This window comes from Cnephaeus nilssonii, assembly GCF_951640355.1.
Source record: "Cnephaeus nilssonii genome assembly, chromosome: 19".
Taxonomy (NCBI): Eukaryota; Metazoa; Chordata; class Mammalia; order Chiroptera; family Vespertilionidae; genus Cnephaeus; species Cnephaeus nilssonii.
The window spans coordinates 7,071,340-7,097,951 of NC_137090.1; the positions used below are offsets into that span (position 1 = coordinate 7,071,340).

Genomic DNA, 26,612 nt, shown 5'->3' on the forward strand with positions numbered 1-26,612 from the left:
AACCAACAACAACCGAAACTTATCCATGCTGAAAATCATCAGCTGACTAGTCCTGTAACTACTAAAGAAAGTGAATTTGTAGTTCAAAAGCTCTAGGGGGTAAAATACACAAGCTCATTTTGATTCACTGAAGAAGTTTAGAAAACATTTTTTAAAAAGAATTGTATATATTGAAATATTATGTTGTATACCTGGAACTAAGATGACATTATATGTCAATTTTATCTCCAAAATATTTTAAAGGAATTAAGACCTATTGCATATAGTGCCTGCCAAAAAAAAGGAACACTCACCAACTCATTTTATGAGGCCAGTATTACCTTACTATCAAAACCAGAAAATAATAGCACACACCAAAACAACAACAACCCCACTACAGACCAACATCTCTCATGAATTTAGACAAAAATCCTCAACAAAATTTTAGCACATCGAATTGAACAACATATAAAAAAGTAACACCCTAACCGGTTTGGCTCAGTGGACAGAGCATCAGCCCTCGAACTGAAGGGTTCGATTCCGGTCAAGGGCACGTACCTTAGTTGCCGGTTCCCTGGACCTGGTCAGGGTGCGTGCAGGAGCAACCAATTGATGTGTCTCTCTCGCAACGATGCTTCTCTCTGTCTCTCCCTCTCCCTTCCACTCTCTAAAAATCAATGGAAAAACATCCCCGGGTGAGAATTAACAAAAAACAAAACAAAAAAAGTAATATACCACAACTGAGTGGGAATTATTTTGGGTATGCAAGGCTAGTGCAAAATTTTAAAAATCAATCAATTTAATCCATATCAACAGGACAAAGAAGAATCTGTGGCTACAGCAACTGATTTGAGCAAAAAAAAAAAAAAATTTTTTTCAACAAAACTCAACATACACTCATGATAAAAAATAAAAAAAAACTCCCAGAACACTTCAACCTCATGAAAAGCATCTATAAAAATCTAATATGCTGAATGATGAAAGATGAAATGCTTTTCCTCTAAGATGAGGAACAAAGCAAGGTGGCCTGCTCTCACTAATCTTACTGAGCACAGTACGGAACATTCTAGCCACTGAAATTAGGTAAGAAAAGAAAGGTTTAAAAATACAATTTAAAAAGGAAGAAATAAAAGTATCCCTTCTTCTTTTTTTTTTTTTTCAGAAGGCATGGCTAGCTACACATAAAACGCTAAGAAATCTACCAAAAATCTCTTAGAACTAATAAGTAAGATCACAGGATAAGATCAACACAAAAATCAATTGCACATTTAGATACTGATAATAAAGAAGTGGAAACCAAAATAAAAAAATAGAATGCCATTTACAATTGTTCTCCCCCCTCCAAAAAAAAAAAAATACTTAGGCTAAAACCTAATGTTATGATGAAAACTATAAAATACTGATAAAAAAAAATCAAAGTTAATCTAACTACTTGGAGAAATCTACCGTGTTCATGGATAGGAAGACTCAATGTTAGTAAAAGATGCCAATTCTCCCTAAATTGTAATCTATAGGTTAAACACAATTCCAATCAAAACTCAGCAAGTTTATTTGAAAACATCAATAAGCTTATTCTAAAACTTATATGAAAAAGAGAAAGGCCCTGAATAGCCAAGATAATTTTGAAAAAGAGGAGCCACATAGAAGGAATTGCTCTCCCTAACGCTAAATCGTGCTATATAGCCTTATATAGCTGCAGTCACCAAGTCAGTGTGATTTTCCCAGAGGGACAGACACACAGATCAATGGACAGAATAGGGAACCCAGAAATAGATCCATTAGGTATGCTCAGTTAGTATTTCACAAAGAAGCAAAAGCAAGTAAATGGAGGAGGGGTGGCCTTTCCAACAAATGGTGCTGGAGCACTTGAAAATACATTGGCCAAAAAATAATAAAGCTCAACCTAAACCTCAGGGAGAGGGTGTCCTGCTTCTCCAGGACTTGAGCTCACTTGGGGACTTGGGCCAAAGCCTCAACTAATAAAAAAAATTTTTTTTAAGTGTTCCTTTACCTCATTTTGCCTTCTGTTTATGTGGGACAGGATCTAGGTGTCGGGAATCTGAGTTCTCATCAAAGACCATTTTCCATCTCACCCCGAGTTTTATAGTCGTGGCTCTCACAAGGATTGACTTGTTTGCTCAGATCTATATGGAAAAGCCCAAACAGTCCACACCCGGAGTCCTTGCTGGACTAACGGGGGACCCATCTGCCAAATGCATCTGTGGCATTCCATTTCCAGCCAACCAGTCACATGAGACGACACCGAGTTCAAAGCTGCCCGTTCACTGCAGGCTGACCGACCGACCGACCGACCTAGTGTGATCAGTGCACGTCTCAGAGCGGCGAGCACCCAGCTTTCCCTCTGAAGGACTCTTCCTTCTCACCACTCCTCCGAAGGTCAGGATATTGCCCGCCGGTGCAAACGTGAACCCCCCTAGCCCAGAAATCTGGAAAGTGTGAGTGTTTGGATGGAGACGATGATCTTGCCAACTTACGTGGAACTGGTCTGGGGCTGTTCAAATGCTTCTTTTGGAATTTTGAGGCCAGGGTTTCGCTTCTTGCCTGCAGGGAAAGACATGAGGATAACGTTAGGGTCTGGGTCACCGCACTCGCGCAGGGACAGGGACGGCAGCAGCGGGAGAGGGCTGACCTGGGACCGTATCTCTCATCTCCCCATTCAGGGCTCCACTCCCTGCCCAGGAAGTCTGTGAGTGACAAGCGCCCACACGCAAGGCTGAGCAGAGCTGCAGTCATGGACAAGGTTTTCCGCGGTCCCGGGTGAAGATGTCAGTTTAAGAATGCCACCTCTTGGCCTGGCCGGCATTCTCAGTGGTTGACCTATGAACCAGGAGGTCACAATCTGAATCCTGGTCAGGGCACATGCATGGGTTTCGGGCTCAGTCCACAGTGTGGGCTGTGCAGGAGGCAGCTGATCTAGTCTTCTCTCTCATCATTGACGTTTCTCTCTCTCTTTCCCTCTCCTTTCCTCTCTGAAATCAATAGAAATATATCTAAAACAAACAAACAAAAAAAGGAATGCCAACTCTGTTTATCTAGGAAGACCTGGCCTTTCTCCCTGATGGGAAGTTGTCATTCCAACTTCTCTCTTATACAGGACAATGGTAACGGTAGACGGTGTTGGTTATAGGTGTGTGTTTTTTTGTCTTTTTTTTTTAATGTCAGTGAAACGTAGTCACCCTTATCACAGTATCCCACCATTTTCTAAATCCCCTGTGAACAACTGATAGAAAACCATGGAGGTAAAATAAAAAATAAAAATACTTTCCCACCGTCTGCCCTCCCCATTCTCAACCGCCTGCCAGAAGCTGAAACACCTGAGAGAGAAACAGAATAATATTTATTTACATTTGCCCTGTTCCAAAAAGGATTAAGATAACAGATGGGCTCATGCAAGGAGGTTATCACTTCTCCGGGAGCCAGATGGGCACGTAACCGATGTGTTCATCGCTGGGCTGAAACCACAAGAAGGCTGAGCCCAAATTATTTTGTAGATGAGTGAAAAGAGCAGACTGAGAAGCGCCAGCTCAGGAAGCAGATCAGAGGAAATCGCTGTGGAAGGGCCAGGGATTTTCCTCATCTAAGGAGATCCTAGGTGTCTCCTGTGCCAAAGCAGAGCTGCATAGGACGCCCAGGTGCCACTTTCCTTCTCACCTCTCCTGCATGCTGCCAGTGAGCATGCGGAGCTGACTCAGGCCCTGGACAAGGTCCTGGGGAGGGATTCTGCAGATGCAGAACTTTAGAAATCAAGCCTTGTACCTGCTGGCTGGACAATGACTTCCAAAGACTCCAGGGACTGCTCACCATCACAGAGCCAGCTATGACCCAGTCAGAATCGGAATCCAGGTTTCTGGACCCCCAGGTCAGAGCTCTTTCCACTATTTCACAATGGAAGAAGTTTAGAGATGACCAGAGAGAGAGGGGTGACGAAAATATGGGATTTTTTTAAACATTTATTTTTATTGATTTCAGAGATGAAGGAAGAGGGAGAGAAAGACAGAAACATCGATGATGAGAGAGAATCATTGATTGCTGCCTCCTGCACATCCCACACTGGGAACCAAGCTGTAACCCGAGCATGTGCCCTGACCAGGAATTGAACCAATGGCCTCCTGGTTTATAGGTTGATGCTCAACCATGGAGCCACACTGGCTGGGCTGAAGTATGAAATTTTGAGTTAAAAAAACAAACAACTTTCTACCAGCCAGTGACCTCAGAGTCACTTTTCCTCTGCCTTTCCATATCCTCCATTGTGAAATGACGAAGTAGCATCAATACCTACCTTATCTATATATATAATAGCCTAAGTGACCGTTACCACTGAACGACTGAAATGACCGGTTAACCAGTCGCTATGACACACACTGACCACCAGGCAGCAGAAGCTCAACACTCCCACAGCTAACCTCCTGTGCCCCCCCCCAGCCCCCACCAGCCGGCCCCAATAGGGACTGGGCTAGATGCCCTGATTGGCCAGGCCAAGGGACCCCACTCATTCACAAATTCATGCACCGGGCCTCTAATCCTATATAATAAAGAGCTAATATGCTAATTAGACTGAACAGCTGAATGACCTTCTGGACATCCTTCCAGACAACCTTCTGGATGAAGCCGGGGCGGCAAGGGCCAGCTGAGGCTGCGAGGCAGTGAGGGCCGAGCCCCTTGCATGAATTTCGTGCATCGGGCCTCTATTTAGACTAATATGAGAATCAAATGGAATACCTATAAAAGGGCACTGAGATACCTCAAGTAGCTGTTAATTATAATCATTCAGAAAAAGAATCTGTACAGTTACATTAACGAAGTCATGTAAGACAGTGATGAACAAAACTGGCCATATTATCAAAGCCCAATGCGATTTGTAATTGAGTCTTCTTCTTTTTTTTTTTCTTCCCATGCATTCAAAATCCAAAATCTAGTTCAATTCTGCCAGGTTGTACAAAGCCAGGGGGAACGCCTTTTAGGACCGCCTTCATTATAACAGGTTCCCTCCTCATGTCGGCTTAACTATACGTTTTATCAGGTTCAACACTCACCACTGACTTTCTTACACCTGGAGCGCAGGGCCATTTAGCACATGTTACTAAATTAGCCAGTTGCTGACAATACCCCACGCTGCATTGTGACCCACGAAGAATACCAGAAGAATACTAAGGGTGGGACCTGATTGTGAGAATCCAAATACTAGGTAAATGGCCTAATTCCCACCTATGGGCCTCCATCAAATAGAAGGGGAACACTATGTTAAATGAAACAGTCTGGTACCCAAAGAATAACAAATCCAGATAGCTAGGGACAGATGCCAGTACAGGTGACAGGTGATACAGGCAATCCCAACAGCTACACCCCGATACTTCCCTTGACATTCTGAAGATAAACCTAAACAAGCATAAAGACTATCCCACCTGCGATTAAAAAAACCCTCCAGGTATCATTTCAGCAAACCCAAAGCAGATGTTATTCCTCAATCCCTGCATTTCTCTCTCCTTCACTTCTTCTAACTCAGCTCTTACAAGATACACAACACAAGAAAAATAGCTCTTTATGGAGAAAACCTCTTTTGCCAAACTTTAACAGAGCAAAGGAATTACGACACCATAGCAATGAACTATTCGCCATTCCTTGGTAGCAACCGATCATGACCCTCTAACTCCACACACTCAGCACATCTATACCACGAAATAGTCAATGAGAGAAAGAGGGAGATGCCTCGTGGCACGGAGACTAATGGAATACAGGACCGAGACAACAACCAAGTCCTGGGGGGGTGAGAAAGGCCTGGCTTCTCTTCCGACGGCAACAAGAAAAGTGGTTCCAGGAGACACAAAACCTAGCTGGATTACAAGGCTGGAAAATACCCTGCCTTCCTCTTATAAAGTGGATCAAATGGCACAAAATTCACAAAACACACACATACACACCCCACATTCCATAATTCACTTACGTGCTCACCACTGCAAACACAGCCCCGTGAGAAGCCAGCGGGAGGGAGTCTGGTGAGGTTTTGGAGGCTGCAAGGAGGGCTGGCGGGCAGAGACCCCACAGAAGCCAGGCTCTGCTTAGCTGCCGAGACCACAGTGCAGCAGAAGGCAGCAGCACTGAGCAGGCTCCACCCTCCTCGAGGGCCGCTCTGATCGCAGCAAACCTCCGGGAGTTTATTGTTCCCGGGAAACTGCAACTTCAGAAAGAGGGAAGGGAAGTGGGTCCATCTAGACAGTAAGGCGTGACATTCATCAGGAGCCAGACCCAGAGGAATAAATCTATACACTAATTCTGCACCGTACAGCATTCTGCAGCCTTTCTATATAAATGCCTCTCTCGTTTCTTAAAAGGGAGAAAAACAGTATGTAGTCCATTTCCAGCTGTGTTGATTTCAAAGCAATCTGTTCCCGCTGGCAGGGCTGCCAACCCCGGACGCTCACGTTGGATACGGTGTGACAAAAAATTAACTAGGGAGCCATATGAATAATAAAGCTAAGTGGCCGAGGATGTTCAACAGCATTTTCCCTTGATATACTAAAGCAAAAATGACCCAAAAAAAAAGTATATCCGAACGTAGGCTCAATTTATGTTACATGCTGAAAACCAGCCTTCTCAGAAAGAGAGAATTCTGTGAATTTCTGGAGGTCTCCACAAGCTTTGCCCTTTTATTGGTGCAATCTGCAAAGGGTGAGCCTCCCCGGCCTGACCCAGCCTATGCAGGACTGCGTGACATCAGCCCGTGTCACACCCATGCCTGTTTTCTCTGAAAACATTGTAGTCGCGCTGTCTCCCCCCCCCCCACAATACACACACACACACACACACACACACACACACACACACACACACACATTTGCAAAATTCATCTTAGAACAAAGCTGGGTCACTGTGATCCTGGCCTGGAACAAAATGGCACTGGGGGGGGGGGGGGGGGAATACACCAAACCTTGCCCATGGTTAGAAAACATTTCCCAGGCCACAGAAATGCTAGCTCGCTTTGCCCGTACCGAAAATGATGGGGTACACAAGACCTCTTGCGCAGCGCCCACTCGGGGAGGCCGAGCATAAAGGGCTTCTCTCATGTGCCTTATTACATAAAACAGAGGGCCGAGCTCCCGTGCCAACCCAAACAGGGCGAGAATCCCACAGGGTCAACAAAAGGTGGCACCATGAGGATATGCTGACACCTAAATATTTGTCATCTTGGCTGACGTCGTGGGGGGGGGGGCGGTGGGCATAATGATGAGGGTTTATGATTATTGACACAGCTTTACAAAAGGATGGCATTGCTCCCAGGGCCAAAATTTTTTAAAAAAAAACAAAAACCTGTTTCCCAATGTGAATGGGGTTGCCGGCCAAGTAGCTGGCAACCTGGAGCCTTGGCTGCCCTCTCCTTAGTCCTTGCATCTAGGCTTCAAGTTCCAAGGGGAGCTGGCAGGAACGCCGACGGAGAAGTGTCATTCTGTGTTGTTAAATCGCCGTGATCGGATGCAAAGCCACGGAGGAAGCAGGGCAGGGGAAGGGGGCGTAGGGGGAACGCTGGCTCTGCGAAGTTGCTGTGAAAGTGGGCTCCCGTCCCCCAAATGCTGGATCTCGCCCACCCCCGAGAGACTCCAACCAGTCTGCCAGACGTCTTGGGGATTACATAAAAGTTAGAGGAGGGAAGTGCAAAGCTACCATGTGCAGTCATTTTGATTTCAAGGAGGCAGCTGAGTCTGGACTTGACCTTGGTGTTCCCAGCGCCTTCGGGGCTGCAGTCCCCTGGTAGACGGGAACTCAACCTTCCGAACTCACCTCACTGCACACCCCACAGGACCTTCCCAGACCTTCCGAAAATCACTGTCCTCACTGACCGACATCTAGCACAATGGGAACTGGGTGCCACTTCCCCAGATCTCCAGCATTTTAGTTTAAAATGTCCACTGTGTTGCCCAGCCGACATGGCTCCGTGGTGGAGCGTGGACCTATGAACCAGGAGGTCACAGTTCGATTCCTGGTCAGGGAACATCCCCAGTAGGGAGTGTGCAGGAGGCAGCCAATCAATGATTCTCTTTCATCATTGATGTTTCTATCTCTCTCTCCCTCTCCCTTCCTCTCTGAAATCAATAAAAATATAAGAAATAAAATAAAATGTCCACTGTGTCTACAAGAGATCTCCAAGACCATCTTCCATTTATATGCCTCATAACCTTTTCTCGCAGTCTCAATTATTTTTGCATTTATGTATTCATTTTTGCATGTATTTATTACTTATTGGTTTACTAACTTCCCCATATAAATTCCATTGTGACAGCCATTTTGCCCAGGAACTGAAAGGTTGTAACTAATAATTTTTCAGTTTCAGATTCTCAAGAGGAGACGTCAGCTATGTTTTGCAGTAAAGGAGTGTCATGCCATGTCCTCCATGTTTCCAAAAAATAAGGTAATGAGATTCATCTTATATCTGCAGGATGTTTTTGAAACTATGTTTTACACACATACACACACACACACACACACACACACACACACACAAATCCCACACATACACACCTTGGTGTTTTAAGCTTCCAGGTCTTTGTTCATATTTTCCCTGGAATGTTTGGGTTTCTTTTTTGACAGTATATATCCCCCATATTCCCTTCTGTTGCCCCCCTCCACCCAGCCCCTGCCCCAACCCAGGCCTTCCTCACACTATTGTCTATGTCCATGGGCTATGTATACATGCATATATGTTCTTTGGTTAATTTCTTCCCATTCCCCTCTCTGAGATCTGTCAGTCTCTCCTATGCATCCATGTCTCTGGACCTATTTTTCCCCTCAGTTTATTTTGTTCATTAGATTCCACATATAAGTGAGATCATGTAATATTTGTCTTTCCTTGACTGGCTTATTTCGCTTAGCATAATACTCTCCAGTTCCCTCCATGCTGTCTCTAAGGGTAAGATTTCCTTTTTTACTGCTGCATAGTATTCCATGGTATAAATGTACCACAGTTTTTTATCCACTCACCTACTGATGGCCACTTGGATTGTTTCCAGACCTTAGCTATTGTAAATAATGCTGCTATGAACATAGGGGTGCATACATTCTTTCTGATTGGTGTTTCGGGATTCTTAGGATATATCCCTGGAATGTTCTTATCACCTGTCTCCACTGGTCAACTTCAACACACAGCTCAAGTATGTTCTCCTCAGGAAGTCTTTCTCACACACACACAATAAACACCCCTTGTCTGTGTGGCCACATTTCACTTGGCATATCTTGAATGTCTTCTTCCTACAGGGCCTGAACCTATCTGGTCCCCCATCTCTTCCACAAGAATGCAGGCTCTTCAAAGCCCTACGCCATGTTTGGCCCATACACACAGTTAGCATTAGACCCAAGAAATAAGAGGCAGAGACCACAGCAATCTGGCTCATAAATAAGCTGCTTAAACTTTTTAGAGGCAAAATCTATGGGCTCTGGTAATTTACTGGATAAGGTACAGAAGATCAGATACCTAGTAGTAGTAGTAGTAGTTAATAGTAGTCATAGTAGTTAGTAGTAGTAATACTAGTAGATAGTGATGATGGCAGTTGTTAGTAGTAATTAATAATAGTAGTAACCTGGCTTTTCCCCATCTAGATAGAATTAAATGAAAAAGGAAAGTCAGGCCAGTTGGGGTGATGGTGGGAGAAGGCAGGTAAGCACTTGAAATTCAAGAGTGTTAAGTGCAAGATGCTGGAAGGGCATGGCGGATTTCAAGCTGGCAAATGGAGCCTCAGAGAGATGGGCGAGTGGAATATATAGACCTGGGAGTGACAAACAGAGAAGTCGAAAATTCATGAGCTAGGCAGAGAAGCAAGAAGAGCATGGGAGCAAGGGCAGCCAAGATCAGGACATTTGGAGACAAGGAGATGCGAAGGAAGAAGCATCGTGAGGGACAGGAAGAAGCTCTGGGTGTGTCAGAGGAGCACGAGCCAGCCTGTGGAGAGCAGCACTAACAGCTCCCTCCTAGGGGTCCTTGCAAAGACTGAAAGCACTCCAGGGGTTTCCTAAACTCCCTGTGATTGAAGCTCTCTTTTTAGACCCGGTAGAGCTAAAGTTTGTCCTGTAATGTTAACAATTTGGGCCTACGTGCTCTTGAAAGAACCTAAAAGCAAATCACAGCCAATGGCCTTGAGTTGTGGTCTGAGCCCAGAGCGAAGGTAGGAGGCAGGCGGCGGTTAGATGGGAAATCCCCGCTGTCTGTGCTCATCTCCTTCCTCATTTATATGCTGCTTCATTCATGAGTTTTTATCAAAAGGAAATGGAGTCATGAGAGTGTTCAAAAGTTCCACTTTAAAAAAACAAAACATGGCCACGGGTTACACACACATAGAATGTAGTGATGCATTTGATCGTTGGTTAGGTTTAAAAAACAGCATTCGTATTTTAGAGATAAATACTAAAATGCCTCCAAATGAAGTAACATAATTCTAGAATTTTTGTTTCAAAATAATATGGTGGGCATAGGGAGATACGATGAAATAAGATTGACCATGAGTTGGTAATTGTCAACACTGGTCCATGGACTTGTGGCAGTTCATTATATTATCTACCTTTGAGCATGTTTGAAATTTTCCAAAATATAAAGATTTTCTTAAATACAGACTGAATCACAGAAAACTCTCGTTTAAAGGTTACAAAAGAGGGATAGTTGAGAAATTAACTGCAAACTAAGAGGAATGCGTATTGGTAGAGAGTCCTCAGTGGATGCCCTTTGCTGGAACAAAGGAGGAGAAGGTGCTGGCCTCCTTCTTATTCTTTCTTTAAAAAAAAAAAATATATATATACATATATATATGTGTGTATGTATATATATATGTATATATACATATGTATATTTTATTGATTTCTATATGTGTGTGTGTATGTGTGTATATATATATGTGTGTGTGTATATATATATATATATATATATATATATATATTCTTTACTTCAGAGAGAAAGAGGGAGAGAGAGAGAAACATCAATGATGAGAGAGAATCATTGATTGGCTGCCTCCTGCACATCCCCTACTGGGGATTGAGCCCACAACCTGGGCATGTGCCTGACTTCCTGGTTCATAGATCGACGTTCAACCATTGAGCCACACCGGCCGGGTTCCTTCCAATTCTTTCTAACTTGATGCCATCTCAGAGGAAAAATCATAAGGAAGAAATGTAGCCCTTTCTCCAGGCCTGTAGCACATTCTAATATTCTTTATGTCAAGAAGGTAAAGAAACTAGGGACAAAGCAATATTAAAAAACATGGGTCCTAGCCTGTTTGGTTCAGTGGATAGAGCACTGGCCTTATGGACCAGAGGGTCCAGGGTTTGATTCTGGTCAAGAGCAAGTACCTTGGTTGCAGGCTCCTCCCCGGCCTGGGCCCTGGTCCGGGCTCATGCAGAAGGCAACCAATTGATGTGTTTCTCTCACAACAATGTTTCTCTCTGTCTCTCCCTCTCTCTTCCATTCTCCCTAAAAATCAATGAAAAAATATCCTCAGGTGAGGATTAACAACAACAACAAAAAAAAATCAGCAGGATTCTTCCCCTTGAAACCCACACCCTCGGCCAAAGAAACGGAAGCTAATCCGCTGCATCTTGGTTGTTTCTGCAGTCTCGCATCCCCTTCCTCTCCACGGAGGCTGGAAACGTTTGAGAGTGTGTTTTGCAAACCACGGCCTGGCAAAAGATGGAGTGGCCTCTGTCTTTTGTTCTGCCACATACACCCCCCTGGCTTAGTGCAATTCCCCAGGGTGGCACTGCCAGTTTGAAGTTCATGACGGGCCATTAAAAAACCAAGACGAAGGAATCACTTTGAGAAAACCACTCAGTTTAAGTGTTAGATTTTCCGAAGAGAGAACCCTGATTTACAAAAGCAAACAACTTATGTTCAAAACAGTTTTCTTTATGTAAGTTGACTCATATTTCAAAATGATTTCAGGTCCTCATGGAACCCTGAAGGGGGAATTGAGAGATGCAGGCCCTTAGTTTTTACTCCTGAATCAACCATCGTCACCTTGATTACAAAACATTGCTTCAGGTGGCGCCATAACGCAGGGCCTCAAAAGAAGTGGAATTCTCCAGTCTTAGGTAATGAGTCTAGAATTTGTTCCAGGCAGTCACCTTGAAGCATGTCAATTGGTTACTCTCCAAGACTGAGCACACAAAAAGTACATAAATTCCCTACTGCACCAGGAGAATGTCCCACCTACCTATGTGATCAGAAATGTTGAGGGAGAGGTATGAATTCAATATGTTCCATGATGTCTCATACACAGTGACCTACAATTTCCCCAAACTGGTTTTAAGGGCTAACCCAAAATACAGAGTTAATATATATATAATGACTCCTAGATATATTGATGTTGTAAGATTTTAAGTTGCAAGTTTTTATTAGATGGATTTTAATTGCATATTATTGATGGTAATTCTCACAAGTCTTTCTGATTGGATCGTGGCATGAAGAGCTGAGGGAGGTGCTCATTCATCCGTATATACCATTGGATGATTTAAAAGTCTCCATCAGCGTCACATATGGTTAAGCTGGAAAACAAAGAAGATGCCTAGTGGGAAGGAAACCAAACCATAGCACTCGTTAGCTGTAAAACCTTGGGAAGCTATTAATCTAAGCCTCATCCTTAAAATGGGAATACTGCTAAGGACCTAGCAGGATTAAAGGAACCCAGCAACATATGTAGTGCCACTGGGTAAATACGGGCTAGGTAAAGGAAAGTTGCCAAGTCGGCTACACTGCTATTTTTGGCAGCTGCTTTGTTATTAACAAGTAGCTGCTCATGAGAATAATAAAAGCAACTAATGTTTATTGAGAATTTATTATATGCAAGGCGCAGTGCTCAGCTTGTCACATAAATCCTAATGTAATGGTCACTACAACTGCATGGGGTGAATATTTATTTCTTCTTCCACGTCCAGAGCTGGTCCAGAGGTGAGCAGGCAGCCTTCCCATATAGGATAATTATATTTAGCCCCACAGTTGCAATTACTCTTCATCACAAGGCTATTTGCACTGGCTTGGAGAAGGCTGATTGCTGAACTGTGTCGGCAATATTACAGCTGGGAGCCAAGAAAAAAAGTCCTGGATTAAATCCCCTGAACAGGCTTTCTACTCTGATGTCCAGACTTCCGTAGATAACAGAGGCAGGTTAGAAAGCGGTTTCCCGGGAACCATGGTGACATGAGCTGGGTCTTGCGGGAGAGCCAGACTCGATTGTAAAGCTATATTGCCACGAACGTTTTAACATTTCTGGACTTCAGTTCCCCGGATGCTAAGATGGAAACATTCCGTCAGTAAACCAGCTACTTTCCTCACTAAATGGTGCTCTGGCCCCAGCTTTACTGACAACATCACAAAGCTTTCTACTGTGAGAGGAGAGGGCTCTGGCTCTGGGGTGTGTTTATAAACTAATACCCCTGCTCTACGGGGGGTGGGGGTTCTGATGAAATTGATAAGCCTAGGTCCTACCTGACAGAAATTACTTTAGCAGGAGGTTAATGGTCAAGCGACTGAAAGCTGTGACTGTGGCTTCTGTTTGCAAAACACTGTGTCTCAGAGACACTTGGCTGTGTGTGGTGAGGGCCGCCCCCTCCATATCAAAGAAAGGGGCTCTCAGCCCACTAATGGATTCCTTGCTCACCTCATGCTGATGGGAATCTCTACCTGATGCCTCCCCCTTCCTACCAGAGGATTAACCAGCCCCAGACTAGACTAAACACTCAAGGTCACCGAGACTCTTAAAGCTGGCTAGCCACCAGAAACCGTAACACTCCAAGTAAAATAAATGCACAAAACCAAATGCATCTCAACAACCATTTGGGGGCTTTTTCTGTGAAGGAAGAACCCGCGTCTCTTACTAAGGACACTATTTTCTCTCCAGGAAACTGCTCCATCCTCCAAGGGCTAAACAATAAATAAAACTAGGCTTTCCACCAAATAGCACTCTCACTGCATCTAGCCGCGTCACCGGAACGCGAGTCCACTTGTGGTTGTTGGGCCTCTAGCATGATGCCTGGGAAAATGTTTTTCGACATTTTGCTCGCCTCCTGTTGCAACTTCAGTTCACTTTCACATCCAGACTTTGTCTAGGTAAGATATGTTCTAGACTTAACTTCAGCGTGGGGCTCTTAACTTCCTTACCTGGGCCTCTTCCTCAAAAAATACACATCCATGAAAATAGGAAAATGCACAGACTTTTCCCAAAAGGTAACTGAAAAAAACATAAAGCACATAGTATATGGAAGAAGCAATAAAGAGCCATGGGAACTTTTGGTGTTTGGTTGTTTATGGTTTGTTCGTTTGTTTGTTTGTTTGTTTGTTGCACACTTATTACTGCTTTCTAAAAAGCGACAGGGAATTTGAGCAACAGTCTAGAGGAGAAAAGAAGCAAGTGGGAGACAGAGGCAAAGAGGCGGGAGAAGTGAACAGAAGTGACGGGGCAAGGTCCCAGGGGGGCTCGTGAGATTTACAGCTCAGTGGAGAGAAGGGAGACTCAGAGAGAGGAGAGAAGGGTCTCTCTTTAAGGCAAGAAGAAAAAAGAAGAGCTTAAAGGGTGACAACCCAGAGAAAATTCAATGTGATGAAAAGCTGAGAGAGGCACTCGTATTGACATATAACAGGGTGTTCTGCCAAGATTTCCCCTGGGACCTGGGGAAACATGAAGCCAAGACACATTAGAAACAGGCAGAATAGAATAGGTCAGCAAAGGAGCGCCTGCAGCGTCAAATGAAATTCTACTCAGTACTCCCGCCACGCCTAAGCTCCTGAGGAACTGGCTGATGGTCTATAAAAAGTGTGAGAGAGAAATTCTAATAGGCACCCTACTATGTAAGGCTGGAAGGTAGGTGGGATCTAAAACGTCCTTATTTCTTTTAAGAACCTCCTCCATTCCAAAGCTGCTCATCGTCAAACGTGGAAACAAATGAGTCAGAAGTGGTTACCAGCTCAAGAACTGCCCATGAGTCCCCAAGATCACATGTGAGTATGTGATACATTCCGCTCTTTGAGAAATAGTAGAAAGTTGGCTACTGAAGAGTTTGAATTCTTAATCTCCAGGGCTGCCGACCCCAAGGTCTACAATAGATCCACGACATTACCTTTGCCCTCTAATTTGTATTGTAACAGCTTTATTGAGATATAATTCACATAACATACAGTTCACCAGTTTGAACCTTACAATCCGATGGTTTTTCGTGCATTCACAGAGTTGTGCAACCATCACCACAATCAATTTTATAACATTTTTACTACCCACACACACAAAAAAAAATCATACCCCTTAGTATTTAGTCTCCATTTTCCACCAATACTATCCCTCTCTCTGGTCCTACATTCTGTCTGGATAGATTTGCCTATTTTTGACACTTCATATAAATGGAATCAGATAATATGTGGGCTTTCACGGCTGGCTCCTTTCACTTAGCACAATGGTTTCAAGATCTGCCTATGTTGTAGCATGCATCAGTACTTCTTCCTTTCTAATGCCAAACGATACTTCATTGTATAGATATACAAATATGTTACCTATTCAGAAAACTAGGTTTAAAAACGGAAGAAAATAATCAAATGCCATAAAAGCCAGCGAATAGTTAATAGCAAATAATAGAACAGTTTATATGAAGGACTGCAAAGAAGGGGTGCATGCTAATAAGAGAGCCCTGACGTTGTCAGAACCTAGGTTCTTTTTCTGAGTCTGCTGCTCACTAGAAACTTGAAGGCATAAATTGCTTAACTTTTCTGGACTTAATTTCTTTGCCTGAAAATTCTGGGATCAGACAGTTTACAGTTTATACAACTAATTAGAATCAACATTTTCTGGGGCCAACCAACCATCCACTAAGTTCTTTACATGCATTTGAATCTCATAAGCACTCTATAAAAATAAACTATTTCCTCAAAAATTTAGGAATACATTTACCATGTGATCCAGCCATTCTACTCTGGGTATATACCGAAAACAATTGAAAGCAGGGTATTATGGGCTGAATGGTATCCCCACAGATTTCATATGCTGAAGTTCTAACCCGCTAGTACTCCAGAATGATTTTGGATATAGGGTCTTGAAAGAGGTAATTAAGGTAAAATACAGTCATCATTATGGTCAGTTCTAATCCAACATGACTGTTGTCCTTGTAAGAAGAGAAAATTTGGAAATCTTCAACTTGAGCCATGTCAGTACATTACTTATTCAAAGGAAAGGCCACATGGAGATACAAGACAGCCATCTATACACCAAGGAGAGAGTTTTCAGAAGTAACCAAGACCTTAATTTCAGACTTCTAGCCTCCAGAATTGTGAGACAATAATGTTCTGTTGTTTCAACCACTCAGCCTAGAGTACTTTGTTATGGCAGCCTTAACAAACTAATACCCGGATCTCAAAGAGATATTTGCACATGCATGTTCATAGTAGCTTTATTCACAATGGCCAAAAGGTAGAAGCAACCCAAATGCCCATTGACAGATAAGTGGATAAATAAAATGTGACATGCACACACAATGGAATATTATTTAGCCTTAAAAAGGAAGGAAATGCTGACACATGCTACAATATGGATGAACCTTGAAGATGTTATGCTAAGTGAAATAATCCAGGCACAAAAAAAAAAAAAAATACTGTAGGATTCAACTTAGATGAGGTCCCTAGAGTAGTTGAATTCATAGAGACAGGAAGGAGAACAGTAACTGGGGATGGGGAGAAATGGGAGTCATTGTCTAATCGGGTCCAGAGATTCAGTTTTGCAAGATGTCCTAGAGATGGATGGTGGCGATGGTAGCACAATGATGTGAATGTGGTTAATACCACTGAGCAGTACACATAAAAATGGTTAAGGTGGTGTGGTCTGTGTTATATATATTTTGCCACAATGAAAAAGAAAAACAAGTGAAAAATGAAATATTATTCTCACTATATGAGTGCAGAAACTAACATGTTTTCTCAAGTTCCAACAGTCTGTATTTCCATCCAGGTCTGAATCCCAAAGCCCACGCTAGATATACAACTTTTCCATCCTACACTACATTGCTTTTTCTTTTAAATCAAGAAGACACACTAGTTTTTATTCTTTTATTTCTATTACTACAGAACTCAGGCGATTTTCAGAAGATTTAACTTTCCCAGCAAGCATTTTGTCTGTTGAGCTGCTTTGGAAAGGTATGTTTTCTTCGGAAAAGTTGTTCCCTTCCCTAATCTCACCTCCCAATCTCCATGTTCCTGACTTGTACTATGGCCTCTTATTTCAGGTCCACTCCCTCCCCCCCCCCAAAAAAAAAGGAAGAATGAAATGGAATTTCTCCAAAATATGCAGGGGTTATAAGTGACGGATGCCAAGATATCCTAGTCCTTTTATGCCAAGACTATGTTCTCTTAACTTCAATGTATTACTCCCTCTCCCAATTGTCTCAGTGTTTGAAAGCTGTTGGCCCAGAAGCTTCGGTCTTTGAAAGGCTGAAACTAGTACTGTCCCCGGGGGTAAGACTGTGCAGAGTCCTGTGTGCCAAGCTGCAAACAGGTTGGGGCTGTTGGGAAGAACAGAATGTCCTCTGACAAAGAGGAGGGGTCCAGAGTAGCCACAAGCAACCAGAGGTGTGGCACGTGCTACGGAGTGAGGGTGAAAGAACACGAGGGGGCCGAGGGGAGAGGTGCTAAGTCCTAGGAAATGAAGCTAAGTTCTGCAGAACTCTTTCCTCTCAAGAATATAGGCCCCCTACCACTCTCTCTAAAAATCAATGGAAAATATTCTTGGGTGAGGATTAAAAAAAAAAAAAGATGTATCTATATATATAAAAAAAGAATATAGGCCCCCATACATGGCTGCAAACTATTTTTTAAATAGATTTTTTTTATTGACTTCAGAGAGGAAGGAGAGGGAGAGAGAGATAGAAACATCAATGATGAGAGAGAATCATTAATCGGCTGCCTCCTCCACGCCCCCTACGGGGGATGCCCTGACCTGGAATCAAACCGTGATCTCCTGGTTCATGGGTTGATGCTCAACCACTGAGCCACACTGACCAGGCTGCAAAGTATTTTTTTAAACTATTTTTAAAAAAACTATATTTTTCCTTAAATTGTATAAACAAATAAGAAGACATTCCTCCCAGGAATATCAGGTTAACGCTCCAAATCTCTCTGTACTGGAGAAAAGCAAACAGCCAAACGAATCATGCAGCAAAGAGACATTATAGGAAATAAAAGCACATCTCCTGGGCTCAGCTCCCCCAATAGTCTCACGATAAGTCAAAAAATAGGTTACATAAGCATCCAAGAAATAGTCTAAATTCGATGGTGGCAGTGAAATTCTGTCATATTTAATACAGCTGTGAGTAAGTAGGCCATGGACTAGGCTAGCTAAGCCCTTTTTTTGTATCAAATCAATGGCTAGGACTATTGTAGCGTTTCTTCCTTTTGCAGAATGCAACCTGTTCTAGATTTCCTGGCAGAGGCTGTGATCGCTGGCGACACCGTGCTTCCTTCTGAGTATTTATTTACCCGATCACATTATGTTTCAGTGAACTGAACATGTGCGCAAGCGCAAGCAGAAGCACTAACCTAGGGAGGAAAAGGGAGACACGCATATTTGACGTGTGTCTAAGCTAGAAAGCCTCAGAGTCTTTATCCTCGGAGCTTAAGAGGATAAGGCTTTCCTACCTTCCCCATATCGTCCACCTTGTCCCCCTACTTACTGAGATCACACTGACAAACAAGACTTTGGCACAGAATCCTCTATTTTCACCCAGCAGGTAGCAGAAATGTGGGCCAAACAGATGAGGGCAGTGCAGGCTGTGGTACAATGTGCCGTGTCCCTCAAGCCACGTGAAGCAGCAGAAGCAAGGGTGCTTGAGGCGTGCTTGGAGGAATGCATCACCACCCGTAGATGGCAGCCAGCCTCCTCTTCTCAGCCACTCCGGTGCATGGAAGAGCTCAGGTGGCAGGAATGGAGGCTGGGCATGGGTCCAGCAGGATGGGCTCTCTTGTACCACTCTTACCAATGACCTAGCCATTGCCACTGCCAAATGTCTAACCCATCAGCAGCAGAGATAGATGCCAAGCCCTATAGCACCTGCAAGGGCATGTGCCAGCCCCTGAGTAGGTGATTATAGCGCACCACATCCACCCGGAGGGGAGGAGGAGCCTGCAATTCCCGCTTCCCCACTCCGAGTATGGGTTTGCCTTCTCTGCATGGGAGGCTTCTGCAAGCACACTGTGCAAGGAGGGAAGAATGCCTAACCTACCAGCATGGTGTCGCACAGAACACTGTTGCAAACCAAGGGGCTGGTTAACTCAAAGGAGGTGCAACAACGAGTGTATGGCCAAGGAAGCCACTAATTTGATCACAAACTTAATGGTTAAAAACCCACCAGTTCAACTATGAAAGAAAGGATCAGTTAGGGCACTAGCATGCCTTCTCTTCCAGTATCACCTTGATTCATGCCCCATTTCCGCAGAAAACGTGTTTCCTCTCAGTAGTCAGAGGTGTCAAGATCTGGGTACTAGGTGTGTTCATTGGTACCGGGGTGTCACTTTTTCTCGGCCCTTTCACCAATGAGAGGTAGGAAATACATGGATGTGCACAGACATATACATACATATAAATATGTAAACACTCATACATAAAAATACACATATGTATGCATCGGCACATGAACATACATATCCACATCCACATATGGCCAATACCAAGCCATCCCACAGGGTTCTTTTTGCCTTCTCTCGTTTGCTAGGTCCTATAACACAAGATTGTTTGCTCCATACTACTGTCTGTCTATCATTTTAAGAGGGATAAATTTTTACCCAAAGCGCCCCATGCAGAATTACCCTCCTGTCTTATTGGCCAACAAAGGACCACATACCTATGCCAGAACCTACCTCTGGCACAGGACCATCGCCATTGGCTTTGCCCAGTCACTCTTCCACCACCTCCATCCCCGGGGCTGGGGTCAGGGCCTCCGCTCAAGTGCACAATGACACGGAGAAGGGTGAGATACACAAGGAGAACAGGGCTTCTCTTTTTTTCCTTAAATAATACATATTTTTAAATTATTTATTTATTTATTTGAGATAGAAAGAGGGGGGGGGAGAGAGAGAGAGAGAGAGAGAGAGAGAGAGAGAGAGAGAGAGAGAGACAGACATCGATTTGTTGCACTTATGTATGTATTCATTGGTTGATTCTGGTATGTGCTCTGATCAGGGATCAAACCCATAACCTTGGTGTATCAGGACGGGACACTCTAACCAACTGAGGTACCTGGCCAGGGTAGAGAATAGGGTTTATAATAGAGAGAAGGTAGAGGAGCATGAAGCATGCATATCATGGAGTCAACCAGCTATGTCTGCTACATGAATCTACAATCCACAGAGTCGACTGGACAACACAACTCCTCTGAAATTACATGCAAAGGTTTCTTTGTGTGTGCACATGCACACTTTTCTGGGAACAGGATCCACAGTCCTCATCCTTTCTCAGAGGGCTCAGGGACCCAGGACAAGTTCAGAACCATTCTCTTCATTTTGAACTAGCTCAGTCCCTGATCTTAATTTACAGAGCACGGGAGGTTTCTAGGAACTTAAACCCCAATTCAGAAAATGCGAGCATTTCCCCAATCTCATTTATTACTCCCAGGGCAGGAGTCAGAAAACCAAACCGCCTGGCCTTTGTTGAGACACAAACGTTTGTCTCAATTTGAGTCCCTTGTCAGCTTGTTCCTAGAGACTGACTGTTGGGGCTTCTGGGGCAATTAAGGGCACTAAATCCTCTGCGAATTAGACACGCTGCCTTTCAACTCATTCTTCTAAAGGACAAGGGGACGGAGCGGGAGTCCCCGGAGGAATAAAGGGAACAGACGTGCAAACTGTCATAAAGAAGAAGACAATCCATGGCTTAGGAGCCAGAGAGCAAATGTCAAGGCAGCTTGTCAGTTTCAATGTGTTCTCAGGATTGTATCCCATTGGCCCCAAATGCAGAGTGCAGAGTCCCAGAAATCTTGCCACCACGTGTGACAACTGTGGCCATAGAAAGAGATCAACGCGTCCAGGGCTTTAATCGGCCAGGGCTCCTTCCACAGTGCCATGTATCTATCTGCAGAGGCTGAGTACAAAGGCGCTACTGCAGGCGTTATGCCAGGTAGGAAGGGGGAGGGGGCATTGAAAAGCATGTGCCCTTGGGTGTGGCTCTTACATTTTTGCCAGGCAGACAACTGCTGTGCAGACAGAGATGACATCACGGGAATCTAGATTGCTCTTAGCCACCTCGGTCACAGGGTGACTCTATAAAGCGATCATCCCAAATGGGACGCTTTTGAAAGAGGACACTTCATGATTAAACCAAGATGAGAGCTGTGCAGAGGGGCAGTCCCAGCAAACCAGATGGCTGGCACCCTCCTCGGTCAGTACTTCATAAGATTCTGCTCTGGTCTCTGTCATTCACCCAGCACGTTGTATGTGCCTTACACTGGGCTAAGCAGCACAGAGAGTGTGAAAAAAATAATTAAAAGGCCGTAGCATACCATCGCACACTATAGCATGTATTCCTTGCCCATAGAATCATCTCTCTTCGCTCTAACACTACCCCAGCTGCCGTGAGCAGCAGCTCCCTCGGCAGCCTTGAAATCAAAATGAGCCAACGTTTACTCTGAGCTAAGGCAGTGGAGGTTCTGCATGGTTGGGTTTTTAAGTCTTTGATTCAGAATATATCCAAGTGACTCACTGGACTATTTTGGTCTTGGGAATTAAGCTGCATTCAGAAAGTCCCGCTGCCATCTCACGTTCCAGGGTAGACAGAAGCCTTCCCCGGAAACCTCTGGAACATCTGCCTGAGTCTGGGGAGTCAACCAGATCGGATCGGGCACACCTTTAAAAAAACCTCTTGAATGCTGATGACATTTTCCCATTTTAAGTCACCCCCAAACCCTCTCCTAGGTCAATAATCATTTATGTGCATTAACCTCCATTCTCTTGGCTACAAAAAAACATTTCAAATCAAGAACCCCTAGTTTCAGCCTGGCCAGTGTCACTCAATGGTTGAACATTGACCCATGAACCAGGAGATCACAGTTTGATTCCTGGTCAGGGCACATGCCTGGGTTTTGGGCTTGATCCCCAGTGTGGGATGTGCGGGAGGCAGCCAATCTAAGACTCTCTCTTCTCATTGATGTTTCTATCTCTCTCTCCCTCTCCCTCCTTTTTCTCTGAAACCAATAAAAACATATTAAAAAAGAAAGAAAGAAAAGAAAGAACTTCTGGTTTCTTGCTGTCTTCATCACTGGCCAAAATTAAAAATTAAAATTAAATTTAAAAACTTTCATACTCCTGATGCTTTAGGAATGCAAAGGCTTCTACTGCAGCCATTATGCTGGGTGGGAAGGGGGAGGGGCATGAAAAAGCATGTGCCTTTGGGTGTGGCTCTTACATATTTTCCAATATTAATAATAATTTTTGCCAGTAATAATAAATTACTTTTAAAAGCAAATATTACAGATTTCCTGAATTCAAAAGTAGAAAATGTTTATTATAAAATTTAGAAACAGAAAAAGTATAAAAAATAAAATTGAAGTTAGCCAAATTCCCACCACCGGGCAAAAACCATTTGTTAATATTTTGGTGCACTTCTTTGCCATCATTTTTGTACACATATCTATATTTACATAGATACAGAAAAGTCTCATAAAATTAAGACCATACTATATGTACTTTTTTTAAAAGAATTTTTAAAGTATTTCTATTGATTTTTAGAGAGAGAGGGAGAGGAATAAAGAGAGAAACATCTATGGGAGAGTAGAACATCAATCACTGCCTCTTATACAGGGGATCGAACCAGCAACCCGGGCATATGCCCTGACCGGGAATTTAACTATCAACCTATGGGTGCACTGGATGACACCCAATCAACTGAGCCACACTGGTCAGGGCCTGTATGTACAATTTTTAAAATGCTTTCAACCCTTAGCACTTTATGGTGAATATATTCTGCAGGCATCAACCATATTTTTGTCAACTTCTTTTTCAGGTGTAAAATATTCCATTCAAAGCACTACAAGTAGTAGTTGTGAAAATGTATATTTATTCATAATTGTTAAGTGACCACTTGCATAGCTAGCATGCTTTTTAGTGGCATGTGTGAAATATGTCTGCCTCCTTAAAAAGGACAAGTCGAAGGACAATATGCTAAGTCACTCAGCTTTACAGAACTTGGAATCAATCCACTTAGAACAGCCCAAGACCTCTGAAATGCATCAAGAGATCAGAGCAGGGTTGTCTCAGACTAACGGCTGATCAGAGAACAGAAGGACATGCTCTGAAGGTGAAGGGGGGAGATTTGCTAGGTACTACAGCATCTAGAGAAACAATTTAAAACTCATATGAAACAATTTTTAGCTTTCTACAGGCTTTGCACTGTGTTAAGTAATGGTGACACCAAGATGACTAAGCCATAATCTTTTCTCTGAAGGACGTCACAGCCGACAGGGTGATACAGATGCAACACTGACACGTGGGATGCTTGAGCCTGCTGAGATGAGGAGATTGCTTGGATTGTTTGGGTGAGCCCGATCTAATCATATGAGTCCTTAAAAGTGGAGAGGAGGATAGAGGGTCAAAATCTCAAGAGATCAACCCCTCCATCCAGTTGTTCAAAACAGCCACCCTTAACTTCCTCCTGTCGTTTCCCCCCAGGTCTGACCCAATAGAGCACATGGACTTTATCTCCACAATTATTTTAAATCTGCCCAACGTTCTCCATCTCTCTTGCTGATGCCTTAATCTTCAGTGTAGACTCTATACCATCCCCATCTCTTACCTGGACTTCCACAACAACCTCCTACTTGGTCTCCACACCTTCTCTTTCATCTTCCTCTGACTCACACACCACAAAGTAAGAGTAATAGCGAAATGTAAATTCGAGAAAACTGCTCTTGTGTTTAAAATTCCTAAGGGGCTTCCCACTGAACCTGGAGTAAAATGCACTCCTTCCTGTAGCCTACAAGGCCCTGTGTGATGTGATGCTGCCCACTTCTTTGATCCCACCATGAATCTCTCTCTTTGATGGCTCTGTGCACTCGTCATTCCCTCCTAGTTTTCAGTTCTTGGAGCCCACCCAGCTTTTACACATCTCAGAGTCTGCACAGACTGTCTTTGCTGTCTGGAACATTTATGTCTCCACCTCTTTCCATTCTAGTTCCTTCTTACCCTTTTATCCTCCATCCCAAATCCTTGTTTCTTTCTTCTTCTTCTTTTTTTAAATATACTTCTTTATTGATTTCAGAGAGGAAGGGAGAGGGATAGAGAAATAGAAACATCAATGATGAGAGAGAATCATTTATCGGCTGCCTCCTGCACGCCCCCCATTGGGATCGAGCCCACAACCTGGGCATGTGCCGTTGGCCGGAATCGAACCTGGGACCCCTCAGTCTGCAGGCCGAGGCTCTATCCACTGAGCCAAACCGGCTAGGGCTGTTTCTTCCTTCTTGATACCATTTATAAACAACTTAGTTACGTGCCTGTGTACCTGGCTTTGTTGGTCTTCAGCACTAGAACATCAGTGAGAGCAGAAACAGTGATTAGTCCACAGTCCTACACTCAGCCCTGCGAAGAGCGTGACTGACCCAGAAATGGTTGCTGAATTACTTAATTCTTTAGTCATTCTGATGGCAGAAAGAGTGGATCGAGATGAGGGAACAGCCTGGAGGCAGGAATATGGACTGAGAGATTGCTGCAGAGTTCCAATGAAAGAAGAAAGGAGCCTGGACTTGATCAGTAACATAAAAGATGGAGAAGAGGAAAACTGAACTATACCCTAGGACAGTGGTCGGCAAACCGCGGCTCAAGAGCCACATGTGGCTCTTTGGCCTCTTGAGTGTGGCTCTTCCACAAAATACCACGTGCGGGCGCGCACGTACAATGCGATTGAAACTTCGTGGCCCATGCACAGAAGTCAGTTTTCGGCTCTCAAAATAAATTTCAATCGTTGTACTGTTGATATTTGGCTCTGTTGACTAATGAGTTTGCTGACCGCTGCCCTAGGAGGAATGGCAGGTTCCAACTGAGAACTAGAACAAGAGAGAAGCAGCCACGGGGGGACGGGAAGGGATGCATTTGGGTTGAGTGAAGGTGAGGGATTGTCCAGGTAGAAAGAAATAGGGTTAGACAGGCAATCATGATTTGAGAGTCATGGTTATCTACAGATTTACAGATTTGCCCATATTAGCATTTTTACAGTAGAGTATTTCCAGGATGTTCCCAGTTGTCTCATCAAAAACCACCCAAGTCTAAAACCACTGTTTAATAGTCAACCTAGCAGCAGTGAAAATGGAAAGGGACTCAGTCCAGAGCCTTCCTCTAGAAGAATCGATCAATACACAATGAAAGGAAACTCACCACAATGGCATTTCCTCCCACCTCTTCCCCCTTGGTCATCTCAAACCTTCCTGGCTGCAGATGGCCCACTTCCTAACTAACCCACGTCAGCCTCTGAGCACCAAATGGCTATGGAGCCTGCAGAGCAGACCAATCAGATATTCTTAAGTGTCAGACACAACACCAGCTCAGGATTTCTCTGAGAAATCATCATATATGGTAACTCTTCCTTTCCTTACTCCCATCTTCTTTGCTTTATGGAGGCCTCTTTATCCCTGCGTGGTATTCAGAAAGATATAACCGGCTGAGGAATACCCAGCTTCAAGTATAACACTGACCAGAAGGACAGAGTGGGATCCAGCCAGCTGGCCGGTGCATGAGTCATCACTGACTCTAACCGTGATCCATGTAAATATTGGGATGCACTTTTCTGCTTTGTTAGTATTACCATTAACAGATTCCACGGCAGAATAGACCTCAACAGGCAAATGCTATATCAAAAGTTCCCTTGTTATTCTAATTATTTAAAACTCTGAATATATTTTTATAGATACACAATATTGCAATAGAGAGTTTCCTATATCCTGCCGAGCAAACGCCCATTTAATTGATAATGTAAGCAAATCATACATCTTCAAAGCTGGAATAAGGCCTTCCATAAGTGGAAGTCATGTTGCCCTTTACAGAAGAGGAAACCAAGACTGCTGCAGGTCCCATGAGTCCTGTGAATAAACCTTTAAATCCATGCACCAAGTATGACCTGTTTCCATGAGCAAAGGGGGGCGTGGGGGGGAACACCCATGGCATGCAGACGGAAGGAAGGCGAAGCTGTAGTTCAGGGTGGTTACAAACTTTACATAGGCAAGAGCTTTACCCCAGGCCATCAAAGCAATAATGGGTAGAATTGGGACTTGAATCTAAACTTCTTTTTAGACTGCAGGTCTAGAATTCACTGTCAGAGGCCACCTTGGTCTTGACCCTCGGGGGAGAGAAGTAGAGGGCTCCATAGAAACCCAGCTGCCCTCAATAGCACTCTGTGTTCTCGGGTCATTTTATGGAAGGACGGCATGTTCTGGAAGCCACAGAGACCAGCCAAGCATTTTTTCCCCCTGCTGGAATGTACTTGCCACACCAATCAGCTGACCAGAGTCCAGACCCGGGTTACAGGAGATGCTAACCTGCTCCCTGCTGACCGGGGAGGAGGCTCTCCGGGTCTCTCTGGCTGGGGTTCCCCTGGCTCCAGGCAGAGCCTGCAGGGAAAGGCTTCTACGTGCCCAGG

At 43.9% G+C, this 26,612-nt stretch overlaps 1 protein-coding gene across 3 annotated transcripts in view; it reads right to left on the reverse strand.

Moving 5' to 3' along the window:
• The window catches only part of MAP2K6 (mitogen-activated protein kinase kinase 6), a 114,764-nt gene that overhangs the window by 26,487 nt on the left and 61,665 nt on the right, over nt 1-26,612 (reverse strand). For 2 of the 3 annotated variants that reach the window (XM_079797002.1, XM_079797000.1), the window contains exon 2: nt 2,475-2,541. Coding sequence is in view for 1 of the 3 variants with exons in the window: in XM_079797000.1 (XP_079653126.1) it covers nt 2,475-2,541 (67 nt within the window). In the remaining 2 variants the exon portion in view is untranslated. Of the gene's footprint in view, nt 1-2,474; nt 2,542-5,941; nt 6,069-26,612 lie in introns of those variants that run through there. The other variant, XM_079797001.1, reaches the window with a different exon arrangement.